At 43.7% G+C, this 19,198-nt stretch overlaps 1 protein-coding gene across 6 annotated transcripts in view; it reads left to right on the forward strand.

Moving 5' to 3' along the window:
• Positions 1-19,198, forward strand: part of SEC31B (SEC31 homolog B, COPII coat complex component) — a 35,030-nt gene that overhangs the window by 12,237 nt on the left and 3,595 nt on the right. For 4 of the 6 annotated variants that reach the window (XM_079313025.1, XM_079313023.1, XM_079313024.1 and 1 more), the window contains exons 9-25: positions 269-430; positions 2,274-2,426; positions 3,181-3,411; positions 4,818-4,892; positions 5,464-5,544; positions 6,477-6,585; positions 6,961-7,139; positions 7,750-7,876; positions 8,951-9,096; positions 10,477-10,650; positions 11,286-11,468; positions 12,133-12,343; positions 12,713-13,036; positions 14,071-14,109; positions 16,934-16,989; positions 18,225-18,371; positions 18,795-18,911. In XM_079313025.1, coding sequence (XP_079169151.1) covers positions 269-430; positions 2,274-2,426; positions 3,181-3,411; positions 4,818-4,892; positions 5,464-5,544; positions 6,477-6,585; positions 6,961-7,139; positions 7,750-7,876; positions 8,951-9,096; positions 10,477-10,650; positions 11,286-11,468; positions 12,133-12,343; positions 12,713-13,036; positions 14,071-14,109; positions 16,934-16,989; positions 18,225-18,371; positions 18,795-18,911 — 2,514 coding nt within the window. The remainder of the gene's footprint in view (positions 1-268; positions 431-2,273; positions 2,427-3,180; positions 3,412-4,817; positions 4,893-5,463; positions 5,545-6,476; positions 6,586-6,960; positions 7,140-7,749; positions 7,877-8,950; positions 9,097-10,476; positions 10,651-11,285; positions 11,469-12,132; positions 12,344-12,712; positions 13,037-14,070; positions 14,110-16,933; positions 16,990-18,224; positions 18,372-18,794; positions 18,912-19,198) is intronic. The other 2 variants (XM_079313026.1, XM_079313022.1) reach the window with 1 other exon arrangement.

A 19,198-nucleotide genomic window follows, 5' to 3' on the forward strand; every position in this document is an offset into this window, starting at 1 on the left:
TAGAAAGCAGAGCAAAAGTGACTGTTCGCTTTAGGATTTTTGTTCTACAGTCAGAATCAGTGTAATGTGAGCTTTCTGTGATTTTTCAGCTGTTTTGACTCAAGGTGCTAAAATTTGATTGCAAATGCATGCTTCAAGAAGCAAAAATAAGAGATTTGTATGCAATGGAGACATGTAAATAAAGTGACACACTTGCTGTGGGCAAGTTATTTGGGGCAAGCAGGAGACTGTTTGTGTTGTGCTTCTGCCTTCTCTCTTTCTGTGACAGGTGGTGTATGAGTTGCCCATTCGGAGTCAGTGGTGCTTTGATGTCCAGTGGTGTCCTAGGAATCCTTCAGTCTTCTCTGCTGCCACTTTTGATGGGTGGATCAACATTTATTCTGTTATGGGTGGGAACTTAGAAGCTCAGCAGAAGACACAGGCTGACAAGGTAAAGTCGTGTGGCTGTGTTAGACCGTGACAGACCAGCTGTTTCTCTCGTGACTGCTCAGAGAGGTGGAAGCACACTTGTGTAACAAGGTCACTTTTAAGCAATGCAATCTGTCCCACACACCAGGACCTAAGGCTGTATGGTGTGGGAACCAGAAGCTCCCTGTGTGGGGGCTTAATATTCCCAACAGATCCCAAAGGGAGACCACACTGCCTCTGACAAGGTGTGTAAAGAGAACCAAGAGCAAGCGCAGTTGAGACGTTAAGATACGTTTTATTGTTATTACTGTTAGACTAAAAGCAGCACACAAGCTTTTCTTGTCATTAGGTTAACATTAAATACATTGATGCTAATTAATAGGATATGTTATTCTTCACTAGTTAAGAATATAATTCAATTAAGTGGTTTATAAACCACTAATAGCAATTTTCCTCAAGTCTTTTGACTACAACTTGGAGCACATTAATATTTTTCATACTGAAATCCATTACTTAGCCAATGAATAGATGAGCAAACTCTGAACAGATTAAATGTTACTACTGTCTAAAATTTTAGTTTTAATCTGGTGTCTAGTCTTTTAATTCCCTCCCTCTGTCCCAGGCAACAAATGCCTTACAATACAGGTTTTAAGAGAATACGTATGAGCTGGCTTAAGTGTTATTTATATAGTCATTTACAGCTGACTGAGTTCAGTTTCATAGGATTTGAAAGAGACAGAAAATACTTCATCTAGCAACAGCTGTGGGAGATTAAGGATTTATTTAACCCATGGAGAATTTTCTTCTTCTGCATTCTTCGTGTGCATGCAGCACCGTTCAAAACTGGGGAACAGTAATGTTGAAAAATTCCTGAATAAATTGAATAACAAGCAAGAACACAAGCAGGAGATAATGACAGTTATGGTGGCAGGGAGTTTGTGACTGAGAGGTGTCTCTCTGATGAATTTGGTAGTCTCAGGGCAGAAACTGTTGAAGACCAGGTTGTGTATATTTATTTCTTTAAGGTTTAGGGTATTTGATATAAGCTGTTCCTCAAGAAATATTCCTTCTTTGGAATTGGTTTACACTGAAGAAAGACAAAACATTGCCTATGATTCTAAGATTTGGCAACCTTAGCTTCATCAGCCTGATGTTGCTTCCTTTTGGGTATGCTGGTTAGCTGAACTTTAAAGCTATTCCCTATGGTCCAGTCAAACTTGAACAGGATTATCTTTAGCAAATAACAAATCTATGTGAACAGTGTTAAAAATGAAAAGTGCATGTGAACAGCATTGTATGCATGTTCACTGACTCCCTAAATGTCAGAAATCTGGCTCAGGGGCCACTTTTGACAGTCTCTTGTCTAGACAAGAAAGTTTTATTTCATCAGTCTCATCTAAGCTAAAAAATCTTGAGACAGTCCTTGAAACTAACCCATTTGAAAGACTCCAACAACATAAAGGGAGTCAGAATTCCTTTGTGAGAAAAACAAGAAATAAGTCAGTCAACTTTTGACCATATGTTGTCATAATCTTGCATAAAACAAGTAATTTTGCAACTCCTGTGTTTGAGCTGGGTGCTAGGCCTAGCACTGTTTTTTTAGGAAATGTACATCTTGCTAAGGATGAAAAACTACTTGAAAATCTCTCAGGGTAAAACTTCCCTGAGAAACAATTGCTGGAACTGTTTTGAAATGCCATTTCTCTTGCATAGGGGCTCAGTGGTATTCCATGAAAAGGTGCTGTACTAGCCTCATTCTTTATCAGTGTGTAAAGTAACTAGTTCTTAAGCAGTAGTAATTTTGTGCTTGCTCTATACAGAGAGGAATTTAATTGTATTTTCTTCCTATTTCCTTCTGATTCTAGATCTCTTCCTCCTTCAACAACCTGGATCCCTTTGGCACAGGACAGAGCCTTCCTCCTCTGCAGGTGCCAGAGCAAGTAACTCAGACCACCTTGATTCCACCATTAAAAAAGCCTCCCAAGTGGATTCGCAGACCTGTGGGGGTTTCATTTGCAGTAAGTGAATGGAGCATCCTTAGCTGAAAATGGAATAGATGTGTTGTCTTGTGGCACAATCCTTTTTCACTGGAGAAACCTGTATCTTCCTGTTGCAAGTTGTTTTAATGCCTGTTTAATGTGCATTGTGGTGTCCCATGAAGTGAAGTTTGTTTACTCTCAACATTCAGATATATTTCCAACAAGAAAGAGTCCTGTAGCAGAGAATGGGAAATTATAAGTAGGAGTTAACAAAATCTAAGAAAAACTTGTATAAGCTGTCCTTGCAGGCTGGCATGCATTCCCATCCTCTGTGTGTCTCTTTCCTGTCCAGGCATTTAATTTTCTTCACGTCTTTGCTCCTAAATTGGACAGCTGAATTGTCCTTTTGGACTGTTGCTTGACTTGTTCTTTGTCTGTCTAGTGCCTGCTCTTCACCTGATATTTTTTATCATTGCAGTGTGCCTCTCCATGTAACAAAACAACTAACAGTTCTTTTCAATGGCACTTTTTCCTCTGTGCTTCTCTGGCACTTGCAATTGGCTAGGCCTGATCAGATATGCACAAGTGTCAAGTTTATCAGTGTTCAGTTCAGCTGAAGGGCTTGTAATGAGAACTCCCCAGTTCTCCTGTCATCCATCCATACACACAAAACTCTTGGGTTCCTTGTGAACCAAGGAACTGGAGCTTGGGTCTGCCTTGCTAAAAGAAGAACTAAGTGAGTAGCTTTTGCCTTTGTTTATAAGAATGCTTACTGTCTCTCTGTCATTCTCAGTTTGGAGGAAAACTGATTACCTTTGGTCATACCAAAGCTCCTGCACAGCAGATGCAGCAGACTTATCCACACCAGGTATTCATCAGTCAAGTCACTACTGAAACTGAATTCCTACTCCGATCCAAAGAACTGCAGATGGCCTTGCAGTCAGGAAACCTCCTGGATTACTGCCAGGGCAAGATCCAGACAGCCAAGCTGCCATTTGAGGAGAACCTTTGGAACTTCTTGAAGGTAGGATGGTTGTGGTAAAATACAGAGGTCAGTTCTTCTGTGGTCCTGGGGTGGAATATGGTCCTCTCTAGCCCTTTATATTCTTGTTCTTTAAAATATAAAATAGAATTGAATGAATATACTCATTATGTTTCTAAAGAAAGTTGAGGTATTGGAGGTTCTCTTGGTTTTCATTAGGAACGGTCTTTTCAGTGGACTTGTTTGGGCTTCCTGAAACAGGAGTTTTCATCTCAACACTCTGCCAAGCTGTATCTGCCTGCTACCTGTGGAGCTGTACATTATTATTTTTCAAGGTGAAGTCCCAATGGACAGTGAGATACCCTAGAACAAGGGAGAGAGCTGTGGTGGCATGAGGACTGACTAGCCTTCATGGGTCAATTTGGTAGCATGAGAGTTTGGTAAGAGGTGTTCCCTCTGAAGAGACAGAGCTTAATCTTGGCAGTGGTTTCCAGACACTTGTAGCAGACTGTTTGGAGGACAGAATCTTGGCATCTTTGCCACAGTATTATATTTGCATGGGGAATCTTGAATTGGATGGCCAGCTGTAAATCTAGGTGGTGACAGTGGTCTCCATTGCAACAGTTTCTTCAGTTGAATTAAATGAGAGACATAAAAAATGACTAAAAATGACTGTTTGATAATTCATGTGGTGTGTGGTCCTGAGAGACCACTCCAGTACATAAAGGATCTATTACAATTGATTGTCTTAAACTACAATCTAGGCTTCAGTACAGGTTTGGTGCAATGGTCCTGCAGCACTGTTCCTGCTTCTGCAGGAACAGCTTCTGAAATGGACTGTTTACAAGTATCTTAGCCATGTACAGTTTGATCATTTGTGTAGAAGGAGCAGCACAGGACTTAGCTGAGACAGATTCTCCTGGCAGAATGTTAATCATGCATTAAACCATATAAATAGTGTCTATCAATTAGGCAGTGTGCAGCCTGTGGGAATTTTTGGGAGTGTCTGAAATCCTCATCTAGGGAGCTTCTGTAACAGCTAACTAATACTTGTGAAGCCAGTAGCAATTCAGGCAGCCACCTTGTCTCAGTTTCATCCCATCTCAAATCAGTCAATTCTCTCTATGGAGAGATTAGCTTGGCAATTCCTAGACTATGCAGGGAATTAGTGACCAAGTACACTAGGTATGTGTACAGTCATGGTATTGATACACAGTTGTACCTCACTTGTAACTGTGGCAAACTTGAATTTTGTCCTTTTATCATGACTATAACTGAAATTCTGTACATCTTTACACAGTAGTTATTAGGTGGACTTTTTCATAGTTGAGTTCTTTATCTATAAACTGAGCTCTAAACTTTGCTGCTGCCAGAAGCAGCTGTTTTCAGTATGTAGATGTCTATGATTTTACATATTTTTTGTCTTTTTGATATCCATTGGGACTCAGGTGAATTTGGAGCAGGAGTCCAGGACTAAACTTCTCAAGCTGCTGGGCTACAGTAAAGAGGATCTGCAAAAAAAGGTAAGGGGATTTCCAGTAGATAAAAGCCTTTACAGGACTAAAGTTGCTGCAGGAGAGTTGTAAGGTCCTATTGGAACTGAGCAAGTGGTCTCATAGCACACAAAAGACCAAACTGTGTGAAATTTCAGCTGGGAGTCACGTGAAGTATACCACACTAAAAAGCAAATGCAAGCACTTGTAAGGCTGTGACTGTGGCTGTACTGAATCAAGCCTAAGGGATCTTGAGCCCAATTATCTTGCTTTCAGTTGCTGGTGCACTGGGAAGTGTTTAACAAGAGTGCAGTTTTGTGAGAGCTTCTTTTAGCATTCAGCTCTCTGCATCTCAGGGGATTCTTCAACCAGGAAGAAGATGACAGGTGGAGACAGTTTAGCATAGTAATGACGGATAATGCTCTGAAAAGGATAAATAGTCACTGAGAGGCAGCCAGCCCAGGAATAGGGTGAAGTAGAAGTTTTCAAACAGGTGATGGAGTTGGAATTGTATCTGGGACTTGCCAGTCTCTTGGTAGTTTTGCTGTTCAGGTGCTTACTTTGGTAGGGACTTTACTCTGTGTGTCTGTTACTTCTCTAGATCTCCTCATGTTTGAGTAACGGGATCCCAGATAAACAGCCCCTTCCTGAGGCTGGCGATAAAAACACTGCACCAGATCAGGTATGTCCTGTACATCTTGCCAGCCTGGAGAGCAGAGCAGGGCAGAATGAACTGGAAGGTCTAATTCCAACCACAACTTGCTGGGCTTAATGCTGGCATTGCAGAGGGCAGTTTACAGGCCTGTCAGACCCTCACAGGGTCAGACTAAATGATAATAAGTTTCCCTTCTGGCTTTAAAACTAATCAGTGAGCAATGAAGGAGTCCTGGCTGTTATTCCTGCAAGAAGGTTTGCTTCACCTGTGTTGCTGTCTTCAGTGGTAGAATTACCCTCACCCCAGCTTAACTTGAGGCTACTCTTCTGGATTTCCTCTGTGAAGTTTCTGCTGTGGTATTTCATTCATTTTCACCTCTATCCTCTGAAATGTATTTTCACATTATTTTGAGATGTCCATCTTCAGATGCCTTCCAAACCTGGTTCACTGTAAATTTTCCTCCTCTGAGGTATCTAAAACTTATATCCTCTGATTAGTAATCATCTTCACAAGCCTCCAGCACTGACTGAGATATTCTAAGAGTAGCAATTATGTCTTGCATTCCAGTAAAGCACCACGCATGGCTGTGATCCAACCTGTTATTTACAGATTTTACTTGTTGGTCTTGTCTCTGTTCCATCCAAAATAGTTCACCTTGCTCAAGGACTGACAGTTGAGTTGATGAATGCTGCCCAGCAGTGCTGTTGGCATTGCATGTCTTGCACCATCAATCTCCTAAGCTTTGTCAATTGCAGCATTGCTCTTGTGGCTTCCCTCATGAAACTATGCAGATTGATTGTGCAGTGACAGGAGTTTCCAAATTGAAATTAGATTTATATGAGCATGCACAGCCAAATGGAGAGCAGCCCCATCCCACCCTATAGTCCACTAAAATGTTTTGGTAGGATATATGTGAATATATGCAGTGAATTAAATAAGCTCTTGCACTTTTTGCACAGGTTTTGATGAATTCCAGCGATGATGTAGCTGCTGTTTCTTCCTCTTCAGCCTTTTTTGATAACCTCATCCCACAGAATATGAGCATACTGGAGATTCCTGTCACAGAAGGTATGCTGTATAAAGAGTGTCTCTGCACTCTTAGGAAAAGGGGAGAGAAGGGAAAACCAAAAAACTGAGAGACCAGGAAGAATCTAGTTCACTTCAGCAGACGGGTACTTTTAAAACATATGACCATTTCAAATATCATGCAGCATATCTCATTGAGCATAGAAATACTTTTCCCAGATGAGAGACCCATTAAAAATACAGACAATCTTCTAGATGATGGAAGACTTAGAGTCAATAGGTTTTTTGAATTTCTAAGTTGTCTTTTAGCTGGACTTTTAGCTGTTACTGCTTGTTACTGCCTGCTCATTAAAACAAGCATCATCAGTGAATCTGAGTGATGGCTGTTTGGTTTGACTCTGCTTCTCACCTCTTCAGATACAGATGGGCTCATCAGCCAAGCCCTTTTGTTGGGGAATTTTGAGGGTGCAGTGGAGCTGTGCATGCGAGCAGAGCGCTTTGCTGATGCCATCATCTTAGCTATAGCAGGTGGGGATAAGCTCCTGAAGGAAACGCAGAAGCGCTACTTTGCCAAGCAGAAAACAAATCTCTCCCTGGTAAGTGATGCTTTTGTGTACACACTGAGCAGGGGAAGGTGTGCACTGTGTTGCCAAATGTTTCTCTGAATATATGGGGAAATGCTTTTCCTTCAGTGAAGGAAGTAGAGTCTGTACATCTCCTACTGATGTGACATTTACTCTAATATCTTGGTAGTTTTATGACAATTTTATGTTGTCTACATAGTATGTCTGTGTTCTCTATTCCTTTTTTTTTAAATGTTTATAACCTGTGATGCATACTGCCCCTTTACACAGCTCAACTAGGAAGTTCCTAGGTTATTAATTTACAAAAGGGGAAGTGTAACAGAGGTTGGGATATCTTAACAATGTGTTCCTGGTCATTGAAAAAAGATATATGTTAGATCTTCAGTCTGGTTTAGTGTGGCTGTTTACATATTCTTTGAAGTACTTTGTTAGGCCTTTTTACTTTCCTTAGAGGCATCAGGTTCCAGTTACTGTTAACATAGGGATGCTGAGATTCTTGGACCTTAATGTACAGTGAGGTAGTTGCAGCATGGTGGAAAGCATGTTTGAAAGTGAGCTATTGCTTTGACTGTAAGCTTATCTTTGTCTTCAGTGACTGACAGGCCTTCTGCTTCCCTTACAGCTGCTTTCCTCCATTGTGCAGCAGAACTGGCAAGATATTGTTTGCACATGTGATCTGCAGAGCTGGAAGGAGGCACTGGCCATCTTGTTAACATACTCAAAGCACGAAGACTACACACAGCTCTGTGGTATGTAGTGTACTGTGTTGTGATGCAATTTCCTTGCAGGGGAATCTCTGGACTGCTTAGAAAGAAATGAATACAGTTAAGAAAAGAAAGCACTTACTCATTACTGCTACCTTCCAGGTAGCTGGTACTTAAGTGTGGACTGTTGAGTTAGGAAGAATGATAGCTGCACACTGTAGTTGATAATCATGGTGTAAAGTTGTATATGTGGATATTTCCAGTGACCTCTAGAAATAGCATGGGGAAAAAAACCAGGATAGATGCTATCCCTAGGCTGAGACATGAAGAGGGTGATTTTTATTCTGTAGAGAAAGGTATTTCATTTACAATAAAAGGTCCAGTGGGCTTCATCCCATCCAAAACAGGTTTCAGCACCCTACTATTGCCTGGAGATTCCCACAACAGTTTTGGAAATTAAAAAACAAAACTATGTTGGATTTTTTTGCTGAATTCATCTGTCATTTCTTTCTTCTGTGTGTTTGAGCAGACATATACAAATTGGCAGATGTAGAAAAAGGTTTTTTTTTTACTTTCAACCAGGTTGGCTTTGGGTTTCCTTCCCATTTCTCTGTTATCCAACAGTTAAGCAATGGAGCTGGTAAAGGGTCTAGATCACAAATCTTATGAGGAGCAGCTGAGGGAGCTGGCATTGTTTAGCATGGAGAAAAGGAGGTTTGGAGTGGCTCTACTGCTCTCTACAGCTACCCAAAAGGAGGTTGTACTTCTCCAAAATAACAAGTGATAGGAAGAGAAGCCTCAAGTTGCACCTGGAGAAGTTTAAATTGGGCATTAGGAAAACCACATACACTCAATGGATTGTCAAGCATTGGAACAGGCTGTGTAGGGAAGTGGTGGAGTCACCATCCCTGGAGTTATTTAAAAAACAAGTATATGTGGCACTTATAACTTTGGTGTAGTGGGACTTGGAAGTGCTAGGTTTATAGTTAGACTCCATCTTAATATTCTTTCCTGATCCAAATGATTCTCATTCTAATTAGGTGCGGATTCAAAGCATTTGGGTTAATGATCTCTTCCAAAGGGGAGTGTGTTAAATATTGGCTGTCTCTTTCTCTCTAGACATGCTGGGTGCCCGCCTGGAGTCAGAGGGAGATGCAGCCCTGTCCAATGATGCCTGCCTCTGCTATATCTCATCAGGCAATGTGGAGAGGCTGGTGGAATGCTGGGTAAAAAACCATGAGACTTCATCACCACTTGCCCTACAGGTACAGGCACTATGATGTTGGTTTGACTCCTCTTGAGGCCAGTCTGGTAGCCCTGAACTGTTCACACTTTCTCAGCAGGGTACCTGGCTTCCAGCAGACAGTGGAGACCTGTTTGTACTCACCCAGGATTCTAGCCTGGATTATGGGCCTACTTTGAAAGGAGGCTTGCACTTTTAATCATTCAGGGTTTGTGTGTTTACATTGCATGTAAATCCAGCATGGACAGGAGTTACAGCCTACCTGCCTCTCTTACATACTAGTGTCATCTCTGAGCTTTCTTTAAGTCAGGGAAATTTGAGCTATACCTTTTTTATTTTTTTTTTATTTACTGGTAGTAGCCTGGGATACATTTGCTGCTGTGCTTGTCATGTGTAACTTAATGCTGCAGTGATCTGGCTGTACCTTCAGAGCAGCCTTAGCAAAATAAAATGAAGTCTGGATCATGGTATCATTATATTCCTGCTGCAAATAAAATGATCACATATGGGAAGTCACATCTTGCAGATAAACCAGAACTTCTGAGTCAATGTTGTTACCTACCTCTCTTTGTTCCTATTGATTATTTCACAGAATCATCTGAGTTGAAAGGGACCCACAAGGATCGAGTCCAGCTCTTAAATGAATGGCCCATATGGAATTGATCCCACAATCTTGGCATTACCAGCACCATGCTCTGATCAACTGAGTTAATCTCATTGATCTTTACACTTAAACCAGTTCTGGCTAAGTCACTAAGCCCTGTTGTGTCTCTCACTTGCTAGAATGAGCTAGACAAGTCTTCCACTTGGTTATCTACAGATAATGCTCTCTGCTACAGAGTTTCTTGGTTTTGTAATCCCATTGCTGAATAAAAGCAACAAAAAGGCATCTTCAGCACTCCTGGTTGTTTTTGAAACTGGCCTCCTCCTGGTTGCCAGATAGCAGCATATGTCATTCTGCAGCTGTAAATACTACTTTCATTTCTAGGAGTTGAAGGAGTTTTGAGTAACTAAAAACCTTATGGTCCTTTTGCCAGCAGTAGTAGTTTTTCTAGTAATTCTCTTGGTATGGTTTCAAGTCTTCCTCTTCTAAGTTGATCACCTGTAACATGATCACTGTTTATTGTAATGATATTGTAGCTTCTGATTTTCTTTTTTTCCCTTACTATTAAAGTAGCAATGTCAGGGTTTGCTTCCTGGTTCCTGTTTTTCTCCAAGTGCACTGGAGGAAATGGTCATCAGTGGCAGTATTTGGTGCAGAGGGGAGTAACTTCTGTCCACATTGGCCCTCATGTCAGCTGAGTGGGGAGAGCCATCTGGCATTGCCTTAGCATGAGATGGACCAGTAAAGCTAGTCACATTCTGAGTAGTATTATTTCTTCCTTCCCCCTGGATTATTCAGGATCTTATAGAGAAGGTGATGGTGCTGAGCAAATCCATTGAAATGCTCCGAGGCACAGCAGGACCAGCACCAGGCCCTGTCCTGGCAGAACGAATCACCCAATATGCCAATCTCCTGGCATCACAAGGATGCTTGGCAGCTGCAATGAATTATTTACCCAGCAGCTCTAAAGAGGTGAGTGAGCAATAAGCTGTGTTGGGAAGGAGTAGTAGAGGGGGAAAATGGTACTTTGTATGAGAGAGAGCTGGGGTTTTGGCATGCATCAGGACTTAGAAGTTTCACCTTAGTTATGCTAACTTGAGAATAGAGGGGGAGGGGGAAAGGAGTTCCAGGATATGGGTTTTGTCTTCATTTACATTTTCTTTGTAGTGCCTTTGGTTCAAGGAAAAGGAAGGGAGCTGTAGAACTGTAAAATGGTTTATGGAGAACAACACTGGGAAGTAGCTCTCCAGGGAAGCTGCCTCTCTTCTTGAAACTAGCTGGTAGAGGGTGGGAATGGGGAGGTCACCTGGCAGTTTGAAATAAATCCATCTAATGCCTATGTGTGGGTAGTGGTTGGGGAGGGAATACTCTAAAGACTGGGGGAAGGATCAGTGAGACTTCATCTGCCTGAGACTATGATGGGTGATGTCCCAGATTGTCATTTGCCTTTTGTTGAGGTTTTTTTTCCTGGTGGCTGTTGGGAGCATGGTTAGCTGTGCAGTTTGATTCATAGTCAGCTTTAGGTCAGGGTCTACTTTACATACCTCCCCAGCATTTTCCATCTGGGGCTCTCAAAGTGCTTTTTCTAAGGCATAAGTTTGTTTCAGCTCCTGATTGAACGGCTCCGAGACCGGCTCTTTCATGCTCAAGGGGAGAATGTGGGTGATCAGCAGCCACCCCCTTTCCCCTACACTCGTGTCCATGTAGGGATCATTAAACCCACAGCAGCCAAGGGTGGTCCCACCCTTGAAGGAGCAGCCCACAAAGCAGGTCCCAGACATTCAGAGAAGGTAAGTCCTAAACTCAAGTGTTCATGGCTTGGGAAGAGGGAGGAAGGCTACTGGGTTGTGGAAGGCATATGAAGTAACATCAGGTAACATAAACTGCAGACACTGAGGAATTCCTCAGTGATGTCCTTCACTGGACCAATTGCAAGCTCTGTGACAATCCAAAAGTAAGCTGTCTGGAATCTTTTCACAAAGCCCTGTCCTACCTGCAGTCCCTGGAGGAAAATGTTACAAGTGTAGTGATCCACTGAGATCTCAAATCTTAGGGTGAAAGGGGCTGTAGGCATTTTCCTATGTTCATCTTACCCTGATCTCTTAGTAAAATTAGTGTAGTATGGCTTCATCTCAGTTCTTGAAGTTTTGCTTACAACCTCTATTCCATTATTGTTCCTTTGTTATTTCCTCTGTGCTTCCTGGAAGTCATTATATGGGAACTTGATCCTGAGGACTAATCCTTTTGAGAGCTGGAGAATACTCTGAAGAGTGTGGTGCTCATCTTGAGCAGGTTACATGGTGGGAAAGGCCTTTGATCAAATGCATCCAGGGCACCAACAGCAGCAGCAGCAGCTTCTGTTGCCTGGGAAGTGACAGGGATAGGAATTTCATCTGCTAGTATGTGTATATGACTTTGTCATCCATTTGCATGTTCTTTGTTTTTTAATTGCAGCCCAACTATCAGTCGTTTGCCCCTTCAGCACCATCTCAGCCTTCAGTGCCTTCCCTCTTCACACCTCAGCCAGTGCCAGCAATGTCTGTGACACCTCAGCACATTGTCCCTCCCCAGGCCAGCACAGGTCCCCCAGCAAGTGTCTATTCCAGAGGGCACCCATATCCACAGTACAACGTGGGCTTGAATCCAGCAACTGTCTCAGGGCCAGGTAAGCATTGTCTGATAGTTGTGTGCATTTCTAGGTTTTCTGAGACTAAAGCCTTCAATGTGGGTGACTGCTCCAGTTTTTTCCTCACAGGCCTATTATACTGACAAAGAGGAAGTCAGCTAAGAAGCTTCTCAGTGCTTCTGACATACCTAGTTGTAGTAACTGTTGCTGCATGTGTGCTGATACTAAGCATATAAGGGGTGGAAAAGCCACAGCTGGCTTGGTGGGAGCTTGACTGATGTAGCCTGGGCTAGGAGCGACACATGTTAAAGGGTATGGCTTGAAGAAGGGAAGGCTTACTACCAAGAGGGATAGTGTCATAGCTGGCACATAAAACAAGTGATGCTGATACACTCTCTCTGTCTGTAGCTGTGTCACAGTCTCAGCCATTTGGACCAGTGGGAGTCAGACCTGTTGGTCCTGCTCCCTTCTCCAGCCAGCCCTCTGTGCCAGGGCAGTCCATGCCCATGACATCTCCCGGTGTTCCACCACCCAGACCTGCCCTCTTCGCTCCAGCCTCAGTCCCATCATCTCAGCTTCCTGCAGCTTGTCCTCTCCCTGTGGCAAACCAGTCTCCTTTAGACTTCTCTCCAGCACCTTTCAACTGCCCCATGAACATGGGTTACCCTCAGGGAGGTCCTGGAGCTCCATCTACTAAACCACTGCCAGCAGCCATTCCTCCTCCTCCCACAGGTAGGTACTGCTTGTGTGGCTTGTGTGTCCAGGACAAGGCCAGGTGGGGTTTGCAGTACAAATGGACATGGACCTTCTGAAGTCCAGTCTGTCTCTATAAAGGCTGGATGTAGTGCTGAGGCAAACCTTACAGGCACAGAGTGCTGAGTCTTGCTGTGGTGTTGAAACACAACAATGGTGACAGTTTCATTCAGCCTGTTCAGCTGTTCTTTCTCCCAGACTGTGATTGCAAGATGATGTCTCTTCAGGTCCTCAGTGCACCCTGAATAGTCATCTACTCCAAAGGCATCTGCTCTGATGGAAAGGGTGGTGGTTCCAATGGAACACCTGGTGGAAGGTTTGCTTATCTCACCCTTGCTTATGCAACTTACATGAGAAGTGTATTTGAAATGGTGGGAGAGCTTCCCTGTCTGAGATACCCCTTACTTAGCTTCAGGATTAAATTCCTCTGTCTTCTGTGCTCTAGTGCTTCAATTTTCTGCCTGTTGTCATAAAGGGCTTGTCTGGAAATCACTTCTGGATTCTTCTCTGCAGTGTTTTAGACCCCTCTGGGTCTATAGTTTGAATCCAGTCTATCATGTGAAGTCCTTGCTAACATGATGAATAGAAAGTGTTGTTGGATCTAGTTTCCCATGGATGAGCATTTCTTCTGTTTCCCAGAATATCTGGTGTTTGTTAATTCTCTGTTTGCTGTCTCAAGGGACAGACTTAGCCAGGCTGTGAAGATTCCTAACAGCAAGGCTGACAATCCATAGATTTTTGAGCAGATGCTTCTCCAAGCCACACATATGCTGAGAGTGAAGGAACATAGGCTATGATGTTTGCCTTCACCTGAAATCCTTTGCTGACCTGTGTTTAACCAAGGATAGCAAATCCCACTGTGTGAAGTCTGTGGGGCTACACACCAAAGGGTCTAAGCTACAGCTGGACAGATTCCTTCCTGAAAAGCTTTTTGGCATAGTAGTCCAGTGAAATTACTCACTGAGTGAAAGCTGTTGGTGATCATGCTTTTTCCACCATGCCTTGATTTTCAGGTTTCTTCCCTTGGCTAGATCCCCACACGGATCATGCAGGTAGTACCCAGAGAAACCTCCACACCTGTGGGGCAGGCAGTGTTGCTGCTTCCAGTGAAATGCATGTTTTGATGTGTGTGCATGTGTGCATGCTCACTGCTGTTTGTGGTTTTCTTGCATGCCTGGGGAGCTGTACAGGTGGAGTAGGGAACATACCTGTCCTGAGGACTAGTAAGTGACAGCTGGTGATACTGGAAGGGAAATAAAAGTACTATGCTATTACTCATGAGTTTGGGTACAGAAAATAAGGTCTACCACTTCTTCCTTCTCTGTTTTCCTCCAGTTCTGGAGGAACTATCCTGTCCTTTCAGGCAGTTGCTGGGCCAGCAGGACAGGGAAGCAGACAGTTTTCCTGTCTTGGCTCTCCAGGCAAGGAACAGGCCAGTGGTTGTAACTCATCTCTCCCTGTTACTCTCCCAGCCTTTTTCATGGTTTTGCTTGTGCTTTTCTCCTGTGGTTTGGAAGAGGTGGAGTCCCAGCAGAAGCAGTGGTGAAGTAGAGCTTCCCAAGCAGAATTTGAGGGCTCTCTTGCAAGGAGAACTGGAAATCCCTTTTGGCTTTAGTTAAAGGGTGAGGTTTGGCTTTGAATCTTAGTTTGACTGTTGGGGAAAATTTGGACCCAAGGGGTTTTCTGACTGATACTTTGTACTGATTTCTCTCCTTGGGATTCATTGGTGTTGGATGTAAGTAATTTTTTAATCTACATTGTCAGTGGGGTAAGGCTCAATGTTTTTGAGGTCTGTCAATGCAGTGATTGCTGCTCTTTGGTGGGACCATCTACCAGGCACAAATCTCACAGCTTTATTTAGGAAATCCAAGTACTTACAGGCACTTACACCCCCCAAGCAGTCTGGCTGTGTGGAGTGGAACTCCAGAGAGGGTGTTGTCCCTTCAGCAGAGAAACAAAATACCTCAGTTCTCCCTGTTAAGGGAAGATGATTCCATGGCAAGGATTTCAAGCACTTCCTTAGGCTGAAGATGCCCTTCAACTACTGAGAAATTCCCTTCTCCTTGGCAGCATTTACCCCCAGTTTTAATGGCAGTGTATGGCATGCTTGGTTCAGCAGTGCAAACTGGCTTCCTTGAGAGTGCTTTCTTGCCTGCTATTATTGTTCTGGTTTTGATTTGTATTTTTCTGAATCTGAAAAGGGACTGTAAAATCACACAATCTGACTGGCCAAAATTGCTTGCTTTGGAAATTCCTGAATATAGTATCTACAGCTCATGAACATTATTACTAACACAATGAATAGACACTTCCACTTATAGAAATCCTGGGTTCCTGAGAATGTCAGGGATGGGGTGAAGGATAGCAACATGTTGGCTCATCTCCTTTCTGGCCAGGATAATCCCTGATCCAGCCTCTGATGGTCTTGTTTTGTGTGGGACAGGTATTGCTGGAGACTGCTGCCATGGGGCACTCCTTTCAGGGATGGTGAGAAATCCTATTTCACAAGTAGCATAGGGAAGATAGCAAAGTGCACCAGGGTCTGTTGTCTCTCCTGTCTGATGATTAAGTGCCTGGCTTAAAGAGTCTAATTTAAATAGCTGTTTCCAGTGAGGATACAGAGTGCCACTGGGTTGGAATAGTGCCAAGGACTGCTAGGCCACAGACTCAGTGGGGGCCAGCAGAGTTCTAGGGCACAGAATCCCCAAGCTAGAAATAGGTGCCAACTTAATTAAACTTCTGATCCAAACTCATCAGAGAGCGAGTCTTGAAATCATGGGAAAAGGGAGGGCAAAAAGAGGCTGCCAGAATTTTAATAATAAAGGTAATTAAAGTAATGAAGCACCTTTTGCATCTTTCCCCTGTGATTTTTAAAGCTCAGTTCCCCTGTGATTTTTAAAGGATCAGTAGCTCATTAAGTGTAGCTCTGAGCTCGAGCAATTCTGATATTGCCCCCTTAGAATTATTCTGTTTCCTCCCAGATTATTCCTGTTTCATTGGCTTGAGGTTATTAATACTGGGGTTTTGTCTAAATGTGCAGGTATCTTTACTGGACAGCAGCACACAAGGTAGTTACAATTTGACCTTTGCAGAATGAAGAGTAGACACAAGTCTTTTGATGTCATGTTGTCTGATGGATTTTAAATTACCTGGAGTGAGGTTAGAGTACCACAGAAGCATCTGCTGAGACACCTCTCTGCTCCCAAAGCATTTACTGGTTAAGTCTATTCCCTTCTATTTGGCAGTCAGCAAATTTTGCTAAACTTTGGTTCTGAACATGATTTTGGGAGGGAACCTACCCCTAAATCTTTCTGCCCTTATCAGAACAGCCTGTATTGCTTTGGACTGCCACCATGAGCATTCCTGTGAGTGCTGGTGAGAAGCCCTCTCACCTGTAGCATAGTTCTTTCTGTGCTATCACAGTGCCAGATTCTCTGGGGAACCCCAAGAATTTCCTGAAACCTGAGTGCGCACTTAATGTAGGTCCCCACCAAGGTTCAGACCTGACTCTGAGGCTGACTTCTGCAATTTATAAAGCATCCAGAAAGCTTCAGGTAGTTTAAAAAAAATTTCCTGTGTGGGAGTGGGTGTGTGCCAGTTCAGTCTGATCAGATACCACCTCATAAGGGCTGTGCACACACTTGGATACCAAGAATAAAGTTAAGAAAGGGAAGGGGAAGCAAGAGCATCTCATGGGTCTGTGAGCTATGTTTGAAATTCCTCAGCTGAAATGGTTCTAAAGGTGCAATGACAAGGGAATTGGAGCCAAAGGGCCTTGTCCTGAAGGAAGTTCTGAACCATGCAAGCAACCATGAATTGTTGCTGCAGCCAGCTTCTCACAGTCTCAGGTTTGTGTCTTGTCCTCTGTCCTGGCAGCTCAGGAATCCTGGAGTGATCCCTCTACTGGAAGAGGAGGGCTTCAAAAGAAAAAGGTAAGTTTTCAGCTACAGTATGTGTTGGTTGTCTTTAGCCAGGGAGTTCCATGTAACAGATACATTCCTATAAACTCTTGCTGTCAAACTCCACAGGTCTCTATCTCTATTGCTCTGTCTCTCTTGCACTGCATGCATGGCTAGGACTGGAGTCTAAGTAATCTTGACTCTTTGCCATCCAAAGTCACACACTGTTCTGAAGGGTGGCTGTTGTGCAACATGGTTATCAGCTCTAATGTTGCATCCTCTGTCAGTACTTCCCAGGCTGCCTACAGTAATTTATTGTTAAAAATACAGATTTAATCTTATGTCCTTGCCTACACAGTTTTTTTGGTAGTGGCTGAGGAAGTCACATTCTCTTCACACCTGACAGCTAGGGGCAGCATTTTCCCTCAGCACAGTGGGACCAACAGTGATTTTCCTCAGATGCTGATACCAAGTGATAAGGCACTTGTGCTGAGAGAAACTGGAACAGGTGTAGCTGTGAGCTGCCTGCTGTGTTGGCCCTGCAGCTCTCTGCCTTGTCGTGATTGCACTGGAGGGCCTGTGAGCTGAGCTCTTCTGCAACAAATGCTCTCAGTACCCCATTTCTATCACTGCTGCCTGCTGGCAGGTGTGACGAGAAGCTTCTTTGGCATCCTTCCCACCCCCCACTCCTCTTCTTTAGCTTGGAACAGACTTCTCGCCCTTTTTTCTGGCAGCATAGCTGGGAACCTGCTTCAGGCTGTGCTCACTACAACAGGATTAGCCTCTTGTTAAAGCCATCTCCTTTTGATCTAGCCCTGTTGGAGAGAATCTGTCATGACTCTCTGGCTTAGCAGGGGCACGATGAAGTGTTTGCAAGAGGAATCTCCCCCCATGTCGTGGGATTTTCCCCAGTACTTGCTCAGTTGGACACTTTACTGCTGCTAATCTCTACATTCAGGACTCGTGCCGTTGCAGAGCCCAGGCAGCTTTCTGAGGAGCAGTGCTCTCAGGGGTAACGGATCTGTTTGATTGAACAATTCCAGAGGGGTTTTCTTGCTGTCGCTCTGACTGTTCATCTAGCATGGAAGAGGAAGGGCCCCATTCTCTGAGTCAGGGGGCTGAAAGTGCAGGGATGTGTTTTTTCATCATGTTGAGAACTGGTGACTCTTCAAAAAGGATGTTGAATTTTTCTGTGGAGAAGCTACCAACCCTTCTTCCTTGGACTTGGCTTTCTTGATTGTTTTTTTATTTCCTTTCTTTGCTGATAGTTGCCTGAGAAATTTACTCCTCTGGCCCCCATCACAGCTCCAGTAATGGGCCTGCCTGCTGAACCCCAAGGGATCCATCCTCAGCTATCCAGGTTGCAAGAATCTGGCCAGTCACCCCCAGGAGCACCCAAGGAAGGCAGCCTACAGGTACCAGGGAAAGTGGGGCTTTCCCCAGCCACCAGCATTTTGTCAAGTAGAAAAATAACTCAGCTTTTAAGGTTCTTACTGCTTGGCAGCTGCAGAGGATTTATGCTGCTCCCTAGCCTCTACAAGGCATCTCTGTCTGAGCATTAGAGGAGTTGCCAGGTTGGAAAATTGACACCTGGGTGTATGGCTGGGAGAGAGTGAGGGAGAACAGGCAGGCTGTCAGCCTGCTGGGAGTTGAGAATCCATGGAGGCCTGGAGCTTTATCACAGTCTGAAGATGATAGCCTAACTCTGTGCTTCCAGATATTCTCTGGGTTTGTGAAGGGGTGAAATTCCTTCTGTTCTCTAGTTGGAAGAGGGGAATCTACCTGCTCCAGCCTTTCATGCTCCTGTTGCATTCATTCAGCTGCTTTTTTTCTGTCAGTATCACCAGCTGCCCAGGGAAAGCATTGAGAGGAAGGAGCTGCCCCCTGAGCACCAGGCTTTGAAGGCTACATTTGAAGGGTTGGTGCAACGCTGCTCGGCTGTTGCCACTGATCCAGTAAGTCCTCCCTTCTCTGATCTTTGACTTTTTTCCCTTATAGATATTTGACTGATACTTGCTTCTTTTGATTAAGAGAGGAAAAGTCTTGTCCCTATAATCAAGTTAATCTCCATTTGCCTCCTTCCTTTAAGCTGCAGGCTTGTTCATCTTTGGGAACTGAGATGCATTCTCTAACTTCTATGCACTGTTTCTCATTGCCTTCTTGGAGCAATGATTCTGTCCTTCTGGCTCTTTCCTTTAAGGAAAGTAGAAGAATTTACTCAGCTAATTCAGCTTCACTGGCT

This window comes from Erithacus rubecula, assembly GCF_903797595.1.
Source record: "Erithacus rubecula genome assembly, chromosome: 9".
Classification (NCBI taxonomy): Eukaryota; Metazoa; Chordata; class Aves; order Passeriformes; family Muscicapidae; genus Erithacus; species Erithacus rubecula.